Raw genomic sequence first — 13,775 nt, 5'->3', positions numbered from 1 at the left:
ACAATATTACAAATGCGGTCTGACTAGCCTTGATTATTTAACTCAGAACACCGTTTGTGCTTTTTACCCATATACTTTGACATCCTTTAGTCCCAAGAACTACACTTCACTTCTTTTTGAAAACGTTCAAAGTTTTGGCCTCAACTGCATTCTGTAGCAGAGAATTCCACAGATTTACTACTTTTTGGGTATAGGGATTTCTTCTCATCTCAGTCTTTAAACGGTTTACCTCATATTTTTGGACTGTGATTCCTTTTTTCTGGGCTCATTAGTCTCAGGCATAGATTTATGGGTGCTGGTTAGCTCAGGTGGCTGGATGGCTGGTTTGCACGGCAGTACTATGTCAACATGGCGAGTTCAATTCCCACACTGGTTGTTTCTCAAATTGGAGAGCAACCTAATTCTATGGGGACTTTATATTTACCTGCAAAAATTTTAGGTTTCTAGAAGATCCCCATTCATTTTTTGAAAGTCCAGTAAATATCGTCCTAACTAATCCAGTCTCTCTTCAGATGTCAGTTCTGCTGACCCAAGAATCAGTCACGTGAACACAGACGGATTGAGTCCTAGAATGACAGAGGGGCTGAAATCCCAGAGCGACGGCACATGGGGAAACCCAAGTGGCACGTGGTGGAGGTGAATCCCGGTACAGCGCAACATATCTTGCTGCTAGGCAAAAATGAGGACTGCAGATGCTCGAGAACGTGGTGCTGGAAAAGCATAGCAGGTCAGGCAGTATTCGAGGAGCAGGAAAATCGACATTTTGGGCAAAAGCCCTTGTTACTGCAGAGTGCTGGTGAGAAGTGGACCAGAAGCTGGAACAATGTTGGGCTTGAGCCTGGCGTCTTGTGCTGGGCTGTTGCTTTTGGAATTCTGTATTAGACTGCAATGTAAATCTTTTTCATAATGTTATAACTACTTCATTCCTAACTCATTCTCTGACAACTGTAAGTAATATTACTACTTTCCTTTCCTTTTTATCCACTTTTGTATAAAAGTTTTTTTTTTTACTCTGCATGTAAGACTTGTACCTAAGTACTTGTATCTAAGATGGTGCCAGTAAAAACCATTGTAAAACTTTTCAATGTACTCCTATATTTCTGTACTGGAGTACAAGTGATAATAAAGGATATTAAATTCCATTCTATAAGACGACCAAAACTGTACACCAAACTCAGCAAGGTCTTGTCCAATTGAAGCTAGAAATCCCTACACCTGTATTCAAATCCTCTTGTTATGAAGGCCAACATACCATTTGCATTCTCCACTGTCTGCTGTACCTGCATGTTGACTTTCAGTGACTGCTGTATGAGGATAACCAGGTCCTAATGCACCCCCACACCAAAGTACAATGGAAGATCAGGACCATGCCGGCAGACTGAATTTTCTTCCATTAGACTCCAAAGTAAATATTAGAGGTGCTGGTTCTCTTGTATTTACTCAATTTTCTGTCAGAACTTTGTTATTTAACACATGGAACAGCTAGGAACCATATTAAATGCAGGTCATGGGATCTCTCTTTCTAATGGCTGTGCGAAACCATGGCTGAATTGTATACTGTTTACTAGCTATAGGAAAATTGTAAATCTATTTATGAAGAATGTGTTCACTGCTTGAATTCATTGCATGCAAAATCAAAGAGAGAAACCTTCACTTTCTAAATGCATTACTTTATTTCCATTTAACAAGCAGCTCCTCAAATATTTTCCCCTACTAATGCAAATCACTTTCAATTTCTACACACTGAATTTCATTTGCTTGCTGCTTTTTCAATTGAAAGCACATTCAAACCCCCGGTCAATTTTGCAATCTATATTTTCATTAGTTTTGCATCATATGCGTTTATGAAGATTTACAAAAGAGAATGCAAAACCGGCAATCCCTTTGACTGATTACAATCTCTGTACCCTCAAAATCTGGTTTCCACCAATCGACCAATTACATAGCAATTGTAAAATATTTCCATTGAGTAGTTACTTATTTTTAATGGCTGAATTTCCTGAGAAGCTATATCAAAGATCTTCCTTCAGTTCAAGTATATCATATCTACTGTCTTACCTGCCTTAAGTTGCTTTGTTATATCCTCAGACAAAACTCGTAAATTAGATGAGGAAAACATCTCTCTCATGAAGCTATTGTTATTATCTCAGCTGACATTATTACTGGACAAGTCAGATCCCAGACTGAAATCCAGATTGAACATGATATTTTGTTTTGTTTTGGTTTTAACAAGGTGTTCTTTTCATTAAGCAAAAGCACGCAATGTTGCATATTTTGTTTTAACAATAAAACAGAAAATTATTAAGCAAAAAGAATTGAAGATATAATAGAATAACCAGATTATTTACTTATAATACAAACTTAAATCACACCTCTGTGGTACTTAAAAGCAACCATCGTGCAGTATCACACTTGAGCTATCTGTTTCATATAACTCTCAATGCCAAATCTATTTGTTACATTGCTATAAAAAAAAGGTGGGCTAAACCTATTAGCTTCATTCTCTTTATTGTTATAATTAATTTTCAAAATAATGTATCCAACATGTGAATTTCTAAATCATCTTCCCATTTCATAGACTCCTTTTCTTCCTATCTACTTCTATGGGCCTGAGGTCTAATCAAAACATTGTTTCCTGACTACCTAACATTGTAAAATTTCAGTTTATTTTACTTCCACTGGTTGTTTCATCAACCTTGGTGAAGCCAATATTCTAGTTAATATTTGAAAAATCAGACTGCTGTTAATTTTTCTAGTTAATTTTCATAACAGTCCAAAGTCCAAAGATGTGCAGGTTAGGTAAATTAGCCATGCTAAATTGCCCATAGTGTTCAGGAATGTGTAGATTAGGTGCATTACTCTTGGGAAATGTAGGGATATATGGTAGACAAATAGATGTTGTTATGGACCAGGCCAGACCCCTTCAAAATATTTCAAGAATGTGGCCCAGACCCTAACTTTGCTAGTTGTTTTAAGTAGGTGTAAGGTGGATATTCCAGGAGAGATCCAGCTGGTCAAACCACTTAAGTTTAGGCAAAACAGAATTTATTTACAAGATTACTGAATGGAACACAAACAAAACAGAACAATGTAGAACAAGTTAACCTATCCAAAAACCCAACAGATTATACCAACTTAATGATGCTGTTCCAAATACTTGCAACAATCCCCATAAATACCCCTCGGCACAAAAGATAAAATCCAACACAAGGTCTTACAGGAGAGATGTCAGAGAAAGAGAATCAGCGTGGACCTGTTTCTTTGGGTCCAGCAGCTTCACAACACTACTGCTTGCAAACCAAACCAAACCAGAGAAAAGCTGAGCTGGGAGAACAGGCCATTCCCCTTTCATTGTACAAGAGTTTTTCTTTAAAACTTGAAAGCCTTGAGACAGTATCTGTTAGTTATAATAAAATTGTCCCTAAAACTCATTTAAGCCAGACTTTTCGGAATTGCTGCCTTTACAACCTCTCCGGAAAAAAAAGCCATGGACAGCATAACCTTGTTAAAGGAGGAGCATCATCACAATGTGGATGAGGTACTCTCATGTGGGTCGGTGTGGACTTGTTGGGCCAAATGTCTTGCTTCCACACTATAGGGATTCTATGGTATTCTATGACAGTCCGGAATGCACTCTCCCTTCTTGATACATTCCAAGGAAACTGCTGCAGATTTTTGTACCAAACTTTCTTTTCCTCTTGCCTGAGGCTACTCAGACATTCCTACTACTGCAATTGATCTCCATTTAATTTGCAACAGTTGGCTTTGATATGTCCAATCTTGCTACAATGAAAGTATATTAATTACTTTATATCACTTTCTTGTCCCAGGCTTTCTCCTTTACTACGCTGACGCCCTATTGTCTGTTCTCTAAATAGCTCCTTTTCAATTCATAGATTTTATAACCTTCCAATTACTTTGTGGATTCCATAGGGTCAACTCCTATCTATAAATGTCTTTGCAAGATGTCATTGATTTTGGTCAGAACTGCTGTTTCACTTACCTTAAATATTTGATATTCAGCTACACAAGTTTTTTTTTAATTCACAGGAATGCTTTCTTTCTGAATTACTCCATTATCATAATTTCCTTTACATTATCAATATTTTTCTCCAACCACTGACCCCACAGTATTTCTTTACCCCTGACAAATTCGACAAATGTTTGATTAGGTTTCTTTCTTGTAGTCCTAAATTTCAATTGATAAGTTTGAGGCACAAACTCATAACCATCGAGTATTGAAACTTTGCCAGTTTCATATTTTGTAGGTTGTATAACTGACAAAATGATGTACACAGTCATAGCTGTACTTATCTCAAAAATCTCTTAACATTAAAATCCAACTTCTTGGCCACTACATCTGTCTGGCTACCTTTGCAAATAAAATAGCTTTTGACTCCTTCCTTACTAAAATTGGTTAAATCAAATCCCTCATCGGAATCAGAGACAGCCTCTGAACAAATACCTCTTAAGCCTTCTTTATTCTAAGCTTTTCTTTTGCTAACTCATTCTCTAATTTCCCCATCTCTTCAGAGTTCAAGTCCTTGTAATCCCATCTCCCTTTGCTCTTCTGTTTCCTCTCTCTTCGTTATCCCCATACTTTCTATTTTCCTCAACATCAGGTTTTCTTAACTTTATTTCCATCTATTTTTTTTCTCTCCTTCAATTCAAGACTTGTTATTTCTCTTTCTTGCAGTTTTTTTTTTCATTTGTAACTGCAATTTAGATAATTTGAGCGGTGACATCTGGATTTCAGGTTTAATTTCTTACCGGACTAAATGTTAAATAATCACTTGAATCATCTCATCCTTATGTTTTTACTTCTATTTTCCACATATTGCTAACTCTTTCCACTTAGCTTTAGTCAAAAATTTTAAACAATCCACTGTTACTTATTTGACTTCCAGAAAACTCTTAGCAACATGCAAATCCATCTGCAAATTTCATGCAGGTTTCTGTCCAGAATTACTTTGTTGCCATTACATTTATAAGAAAGAGACCGACTCAGAGCATGGAAACAGACCCTTCGGTCCAAATAGTCCACACTGACAATGCTCCCAAACCAAACTAGTCCCACTTGCCTGTATTTAGCCCATATCCCTCCAAACCTTTCCTATACATGTACTTATCCAAATGTCTTTTCAATGTTGTGACTGTACCTGTATCCATCACTTCCTCTGGCAGTTCAGTCCACATACGAACCACGATCTATGTAGTAAAGTTGCCCCTCATGTTCTTTTTAACGCCTTTTCCTCTTATCTTAAAAATATGTCCCCTAGTTTTGAACTGCCCTACCCTAAGGAAAAGATCCTTGCTATTCACCTTATTTATGTCCCTCATTATTTTATAAACCTCTACAAGATCACCCCTCAACCTCCTATGCTCCAGTGAAAAAAAGTCCCAGTCAACTTAGTCTATTTTTATAACTCAAACTCTCCATTCCCAGCAACATGCTGGTAAATATTTTCTGAACTCTCTCCAATTTATTAATATCCTTCCTATAGAGGGGTGACTAGAATTGCACACAGTACTCCTGAATTGACTGAATTCAAAAATCTTGCCAAGAGTCCCAAGTATTATAATCCTTGCCGAAATTATGACTGGATAAGTCAGGTTCCAGACTGGAATTTGAACTGACAGATCATATTTGTTTTGTTTTGGTTGTGATGAGGTGAAATCTCACTGAAACATAAATATGCAGTTTTGCTGATATTGTTTTAACATAAAACATAAGTTTACAAAACAAAATGGATAAAGATAAATTAGGACAAAGCAGAATATTTACTTATAACACAATTTAAACATTTTGAAATACACAGTGAAATATAATCTCATTATTCCCAAAAATGCTCTGTTATAGGTCCTCAAAACATCCCTGTATGGGAGCATTCCTCACACCAGAAAATCCTTTTCTCCAACATCTTGATGGGTTTAATTTGACTCCAACTAATATATGGCATTGCCCTGAATTTAAATATACCCAACTTCAGAAAACCAGTCTTCACAGTTTTATCCCAAAATGTCTTGCCTGGGACTATCACTAACCCCTTACTCTAAGGCAATCTAATATTCACAAATGTGACAGTCTTCTCCCTTTCTCAGGAGTGACTTTAGACATGAAAAACATGTGCAGAACTACCCAAACTGAAAGTGAAACTGAAAAGGCCTCTCTCTCAATAAACTAGTACTTCTCAAGCGGTGTGCCATGGTGACAAGATAAGAAGTGTGGGATGAAATTTTCAGGAGGCAGTGCCACTTTACCTCGGCATCGAGGCCATGTCCATACTTCCAATCTCCTCAGAGGGCTCATTGTTGATTTTTGAAGGCATTAACTGCAGATACCACAGCCCCCACTGATTGCTCATGCACAAGCGTCCAGGGCCGTGCACATATAGAAGTTTGATAACATGCATGTGTGGAGATTCAACACTGCTCATGCATGGATATTCACATCAGTTCCATTGAAAAATGTGGGTGAAGTGGGGAATTTTCGTTTCATTGAAATGTGCCTTGATACTGGAAAGGTAGGAAACCATTGCTCGGATACTTAAACTTTAAAAAAAAGCACAAAAATTTCAACAGAACTTTGAGTACAATTGTTTACCTTGCTATGACATAAACCTTCCCATGAGCTCTAAAAAAAGAGATTTCCTAACCTGCTTTTGGAAAAAAAGTCACCATGGCTACAAAAATACTTAGGTTTATTATTAATCCTTTCAGACACACAGCAAAGCTATACGTCACTAATTCAAACATCCAAACTTAACACATAGGATATTTAAAACATAAATCTCATTCTACATCAAACCTGTGGGCTATATTTTTTTATTTTGCATCATATAACCCCAACTTGTCATATTTCACATCTGGGATAAGTTTCCTAGCTTTAACTCTTGTACCTAGAATCATTGGCATCATGAAGCTGCATTATTATTTTAAGGTCAGGTTCAACCAGCACTTACCATATGATGTATTGAGAAGCCACAGTCTCAACACATAGTGCTTCAGACCTGTAACCTGTTCCAAAGCATAAGGAAATCATAAAGCTCCAGCTTACCCTCGTCCCAGGCACCCAAGCCTCTTTGCAACATCTCGCTGTAGTAGGCCTTCCAAAAGAGACTTCAACTCCACAGAGAAAGAATCTGGTAATTCCACATTCTGAGGCAGAAATAGAAAAATTAAACACCATCAAAGCTGACAGCTGTACTATACATTCCTTTCTACTGCATCAAACACCAATTCCCCCATCCTCAGTTACTACAAAGGTCATATAAGTGCAGAATTGATAAAAAACATCTAACCCCACAAGGAGACATCAAGAAAAATGTCCAGATGCTCAATAAAGGGGTTGGTTTTATAGATCATCCTCAAAGAGGCGAGATCAACACTGAAATTTAGGGAAAGAGTCCAGAAAATAGGGCCAACTATTTGAAGACAAAAAAGTGTTGCTGGTGGATTATGAAAATTGATGTGCAACAGGTCAAAACTCAGAAACAGCATCATTCTCAGCCTTCTAAGTCTTCGAGAGAGTCCATAGGGTTAGGGAGTGGCAAGACTGCAATGGATTTTGAGGACAAAGATGAGAATCTTAAAATTAAGTATATTAATTACCCTCACGAACCAGTGAGGGTAAGCATGCACAATGAGGATGGGTGAATGAGATTGGAGTGAGTTAAATACAAGCAGCAACATTTTGGAATGAGCACAGGCTTGCCGAGGATAGATTGTAGGGGCCATCCAGAAGCCTCTGAAATAGTCAAATCTTGAAATGAAAAAGGTATCAATGAAGGACTCTGTGAGATGTGCTGAGGCAGAGTCAAAGCCAAGTTTAATTATATAGGTAGAAGCATGCAGTCTTGGTGATGGTTTATAAAGTTAAAAATCACACAACACTAGGTTATAATCCAACAGGTTTAATTGGAAGCACACTAGAATTCGGAGCGCCACTCCTTCAGCATCTACAGTATTTTTGTTTTATTTTAATGAGATGTGTGTGGACTACCAACAAAGGCTTTTTAAAATAATTGATGGATGAAAATTTTTGTTCATTTGTTACTGGATCTCAGACAAGCAGTGTGACAAATCAGAGAAAGTGGAGGAGTTCAACGAGGTGACAAGATATAGCTGAGCATTGTTGGAATACATATGGAAACTATCCAGAAAGGGGAGAAGGGTAGATGCCTGGGGTCTCCAGAGATATTAACACAGGAGTGGAGGGAAAAACCATGGCAGATGTTTTTCTGGCTCCAATTAGATAGATAAGAATTAAATGGAGCAAAGGCAGTTCCATCTGACTGGCTGACATAAGAGAAGTGTTGGATTAGCATGATGTAGTCAGTAGTAGAAAAGGGATGATAAATGATGATCACATCACACAGTTTGTCTTAAATGACTTTGACTAGGACTGTTTCAATATCGTGCCCAACAAAGAAACCTGATTGGAGGATTTATAATTTAAAATTGTGGAAATGATCGAAAGGCATTTAAGATGTGATAATATGTTTTGAAGACATTTAGGGGAAAGAGAGATTGGATATAAGGTGTTAGTTTGAAAGGATATGGGGTTAAGGGTGGACTGGAACAATAGCTGAAGAGAGAGAACTTTTAGTGGTATCAGTAAATGTGGAGTCCATAAAAGGAATCTCAGAGATCAATAATTTAGTCCAAAAAATTATCAAGGGAGGATGGGGAGGTGAGTATCATGAAGATGACAAGAAGAGGGTACCTTAGGAAGAGATGGTTAAAAGCTGGGGAAAGAATCAGCTCCAGGATTAGGACAATGGATAACATTTGGGGAAGGTGGTCCTAACAGACGAGGGAAGGGAAATTGCAGAGACAGGTAAGTGAATTGTCTTGATTTTTGTGACAAAAGATCCAAAAAGATCCAAAAGCTTCTACAGTTAATGTCAGAGATGAAGGTGGAGGAGGCAACAGAGGTTAAGAAGTCAATCTAAAGTGAAGAGAAGGAAGCTGGGGATTGTCCTGCATTCCTTTATGATCTTTAAATACAGAGTAGATTTTGATTTGGACAGCATAATATCATAATGCAATGATGGTATAACCAGATCAAACAATTGATGGTTCAATCAATTGTTTGCTGGAAATGGTCAAATCTGCAGCACTTCATCAGTTATGATGAAAGGTCAGAAACGTTAACTTTAGTTCTCTTTTATCAGATGCTGTCAGACCTGCTGAGTGTTTCTAATATTGTTGTTCTTTCCAGTTTTTAATCTCATTGTTCCTTTGGTTGGTGTTTCTAAGTTACCCAAAGAATTATTTTATAAAATCAAATTAAATCAAATGATCAAAGTTAACCATAACAATGTTTATTTCCTACTAACCTAAGTGAGTTTATCAGTTTATTAAATCAGTTTATGTATAATATTCCAACAGTTCTTTGACAGAATTCGAAAGTCATGGCCTAGCATAACAATTCCATTTAGGAAAACTTTCTAAATCTGGAACATTTGTGAATGACGTCTTTGTCGAGATCTGTTTTCTTACCATCGTGAGTGTCATGCGATCAATCTCATGCTTGTCCTTTGTTTTGTGCTGCCGGAATGGACTGTGCCTAATCGGAGGAAAATAAAGTTTATTATTAGACACCTCATAGATTGACTGGAACATTGTTCATCAATTACATGACCATTAAGAAATAAGGAAATGTCAGTAGAAAAGGGATTTAACAATTTAACAACTCAAATGTTTACATCAGAAATTTTCTTTGGGAATGGGGGGTTTGGACACTGAGGTTGAAAGGTTAACATCCTGTGAAATGTGAAGGCTCACATGGAGTGTGGCAGAAGCCTACTTATTGGTAGGAATTATTTTCAACATTGTTCTTTTAAGAGAAGGACACATGATAAATGTTTGCATTATTTTTCTTATTCTTCCCAAACAACTTTGTTTATTACTACAATGTATGTCAGTAATAGGCATTGAGTAGCTACTGTCAATTCAACAGTGGTTTAATCAAGTTTCATTTTGATTCATTGATAACATTGGAATTCTAAACAGAACAGTGTACTTGGAGATGATTAAAGGCTGTGTCATCATGGGGGGGGGGGGGGGGGGGTGGTGATCTAATGGCTCAGTGGCAGGTGAACTGCATAGTATGAAAACAGGCCATGCAGAACAATAATTACCAATCTGGTCAGGTGTGGAATTGGTTTATTTCTATGCAATGACACTGCTAACAGCACATCTTTGCTAGGGAGGCCTATGTCAGGCATGGAGCCATGGTTTCTGCTTCTCATCATAACCCAATAGCTCTGGCTTCAAAAGTGGCCATGTGAGAATTAGCTTGCATATGATATGTGCTCATAGTTGAATCAGTAAGATATATAACAAAAGGCTATTCAAAACTATTAGCTCTATATCTCATCAAGAGATAATGCTTTGGAATGAAAGGGAGAAAAGTCAAGCACTAAAATAAATTAGCTGACAACATAGATTCCTCTTCCCAAGACAGTTTAATCTTTTTTTTTAAAAACTCAATTTCACTTTCCCTTTCTCCTGAATGCACCGGTTTTGCTGCCCGATGGTGTCCATATGGTCAAATGAGCACCAACAGACCGCCAGAGCTTCAGGCTTGAACCAAACCATTGTGTGTCTAAAAGCTATTCAACTAGAAGTTAAGTTAATGCTTTTCTCACCTGACAGCCACACATATGTATGTTCCAGCAAAGACCAATAATCAGTGATTATCATCATAAACGCTGAATAATTTTGCCTTTCTTTCTTTGTTGTGTCCTATCTGTTGCTACAGATGAAACAAGTGAAATTCACTGCAAAGAGAGAATTAAATCTGGTGCCTTCAAGTTTGTATCTGGAAAATGCATTTTCTCAAGAAGTCTCAGGGGAGCTGACATTTTATTTTAACATCTGAGAACACACTTTCTCAGTGTGGAATTCAATTTTTTCATCATTCATAAGTTATACCAAAGAGACAAAATCTACTCCAGTTGGATTTGATCTATAAATAGACTTTTCACCTCTTTCATCCTGAGACATATTATCTTTGCCAATATACACTGTAGGTATATAACCCAAAATACTGAGTGGGAATCACCTTTATTTTACAAATAAGATGTAATTTGTCTTTTGAACCACCAGGTAGCAGTCCTGTTGCACAAAAAAGGAAGTCTACCTAACCCAAACGTTCAATGGGTTGACAAACTACCTAATTTATTCCCCTGCTGGTTTTCTGACATTGGGTCTAATACCAAAAAGACTCTTTCATTTTTTTCCTCACTCTTCTGATCTCTCTGGCTTCTCTGACTTTTACCCTACAATACTTCAAGGCATCATTTATATCAATCAAATTGAGCATCCCACAGGCAGTGACTGCCATCTCTTTCTCTTTATTCGATCATTCTGCCCAACTCTTCAAAGGGCAGCATCAAAGAGTATGTTTTGCTTCAGCTGTACAGAATTCCATCTTCCATACCACATTTAAATAGCAATGAGTTGTGCTTCATTGGTTGGTTTTCTCTTTGAAGAGAATGAAGAAGAATTATTCAAGCCGCTCTATAACGTGCTGACCTGAGAAAATCTATTTTCATTATCCCTGGATTTGCTTATTTCTTTGCTCATCTTTATTTTTGCATAAAAATAAAATCACCAGGAACTTATGCTTATTTTAAATATTTGATGAAGCAGCTATACTTTTATTTCACCACACTTGTGGAATAAAGCCATGTTGGTGGCAGAATAACAGTAATACCCAATTTTCTCAAAATTATCAGTACTCATAATTCTGTTCCATATTTCTCAACATCATGATGCAGACTGGAGGGTAAGCAATTTAGAGCCATTATCATTCATTCAGTCCTGAAAGTTGAGATATCTGATTATAGTTTTTCTTCTATTGCTTGTTTGCATTTGAATTTGGTGAGTCTTTAGATTTGGAAAGGGCTGTGTTTTATTGCTATTGCCTCATTCATCAGTATACCAGTAGCTTTTGGTAAAAGCAATTTGAAATATAAGCAGATTCATAGGAAGATACTTACTTTATTCACTCAAGATGGGTGAAAGTCGCTGGCTGGCGAGCGTTTATTGCCTGTCCCTACTTGCCCTTGAGAAAGTTGTGATAAGCTGCCCTCTTGAAAAGCTGTAGTCGTGTGCTGTAGGTAGACCCATAATGCCAATATGGAGGAATTCCAGGATTTTGACCCAGCAACAGCAAAGGAATGGTAATATATCTAAGTCAAGATGGTGAGTGGTTCAGAGGGGAACTTGCATGTGATGGTGTTCCCATGTATCTGTTGCCCTTGTCCTTCCAGATTGTAAGGTGTGTCTAAGGATCTTTGGTGCTGTGCACACTGCTGCTACAGAGCATCAGTAGTGGAGGGAGTGGATACTTGCACATGTACTGCCAATCACGCTGCTGCTTTATCCTGGATGATGTCAAGCCTCTTGTGTTCTTAGAGCTGTACCCAACCATGCAAGTGGAGAATATTTCATCACACTCCTGACTTGTGACTTGTAGATTCTGGACAGGCTTTGGGGAGTCAGGAGGTGAATTAATCACCGTAGTATTCCTAGCCTCTGACGTGCTCTTGTTGCCACCACATATGGGGAGTACAGTTGAGTTTCTGGTCAATGGTAACCCCCAGGCTGTTGATAGTGGGAAATTCACTAACACCATTGAATGTCAAGGGGCACTGGTTACATTGTCTCTTACTGGAGAGGGTCATTGCCTTACATTTGTGTGGCACGAATATTGCTTGCCACTTGTTAGCCCAAGACTGGATATTTTCCAAATCTTATTGCACTTGAACATGGACTGCTTCAGTAATAATATTGTATGGACATAAAGTATGGCTATCAATATATGGATATAAAGTATGGCTATTATGTGGTCTCATAGCTGAAAGCATCACCACCACTGATTGAGGTTATCTGAAACATGGGCTATAAGGATACAAAATTTACCATTATATGGACACATTGTTTATGGTGGTCTGATAGTATAAGAAAATGATGGCTGAGAGCATCTACAAACCAGAGCATCTACATCTCTCTTGAATAATGGCTGTGAGTGGCACCATGGCTGAAAAGTATACAGCTCACTAGTTGTAGCAAAATTATAAACCTCTTTCTGAAGAATGTGTTTACAATTTCACTACACTAAAAGCACAGAAAACAACATTTTCCTCTACAGAACACAAGTATGTGTTCTTGTGGCATCTAATTAACTCAGATATAATTATAGTCACAATAGAATTATGATGAGGGAAGATATTATGTCCATCCATCCAGATGCAGTCCCTCCTCTAAAGGTTAAATTTTTTGCCATCACTATTTTACCTTAAAACTCCATTTCATGCACTGATCACAGAGGGAATTACTTCCAGGCATTGACCCTAAATTAATTACTCTATTTTGAACCTGTGCCTGTTTGCCCTGTCTGGACAATTTTGTTGAAATTAATTTTCCTACTATGCTTTCTCCTTATCATTTATCATTTTATATTAGTCCATAATATGGTTTAGATATTGTTTTCAAATTTGGAAAGCCTGGGCTTCCTCAGTCTTCCCACATGTTTGAATGTTTGAATATTCATTTGAGTCCCACAGTGAGAAAGAATGGACATAGTCTGATCAAAGCACAAAGGAGTACATCCATCTAGAAAGGTATCTGAAAGTATAAACACATTTTCCATTTCTAAAAACCTCCACTAATCATTCAATTGGTTCTTCAATTATTAAATAATCACATACCTGCAACTTCATTGCTTTTATAAAGCAATATATGAACAACAATGCAAGTAA

General features: G+C 37.4%; 1 protein-coding gene across 2 annotated transcripts in view; it reads right to left on the bottom strand.

The window, feature by feature from the left end:
* The window catches only part of grk3 (G protein-coupled receptor kinase 3), a 303,291-nt gene that overhangs the window by 48,615 nt on the left and 240,901 nt on the right, over positions 1 to 13,775 (bottom strand). For both annotated transcript variants that reach the window (XM_043715595.2, XM_087999986.1), the window contains exons 14-15: positions 9,505 to 9,571; positions 7,058 to 7,158 (exon numbers count right to left, since the gene is read on the bottom strand). In XM_043715595.2, the coding sequence (XP_043571530.1) occupies positions 7,058 to 7,158; positions 9,505 to 9,571 (168 nt within the window). The remainder of the gene's footprint in view (positions 1 to 7,057; positions 7,159 to 9,504; positions 9,572 to 13,775) is intronic.

Source organism: Chiloscyllium plagiosum, unplaced genomic scaffold (assembly GCF_037043375.1).
Source record: "Chiloscyllium plagiosum isolate Xiang-an unplaced genomic scaffold, Cpla_swu_hap1 HiC_scaffold_24, whole genome shotgun sequence".
Classification (NCBI taxonomy): Eukaryota; Metazoa; Chordata; class Chondrichthyes; order Orectolobiformes; family Hemiscylliidae; genus Chiloscyllium; species Chiloscyllium plagiosum.
The sequence above is the reverse complement of the archived record's forward strand: the minus strand, read 5'-3'. Positions and strand labels throughout refer to the sequence as shown.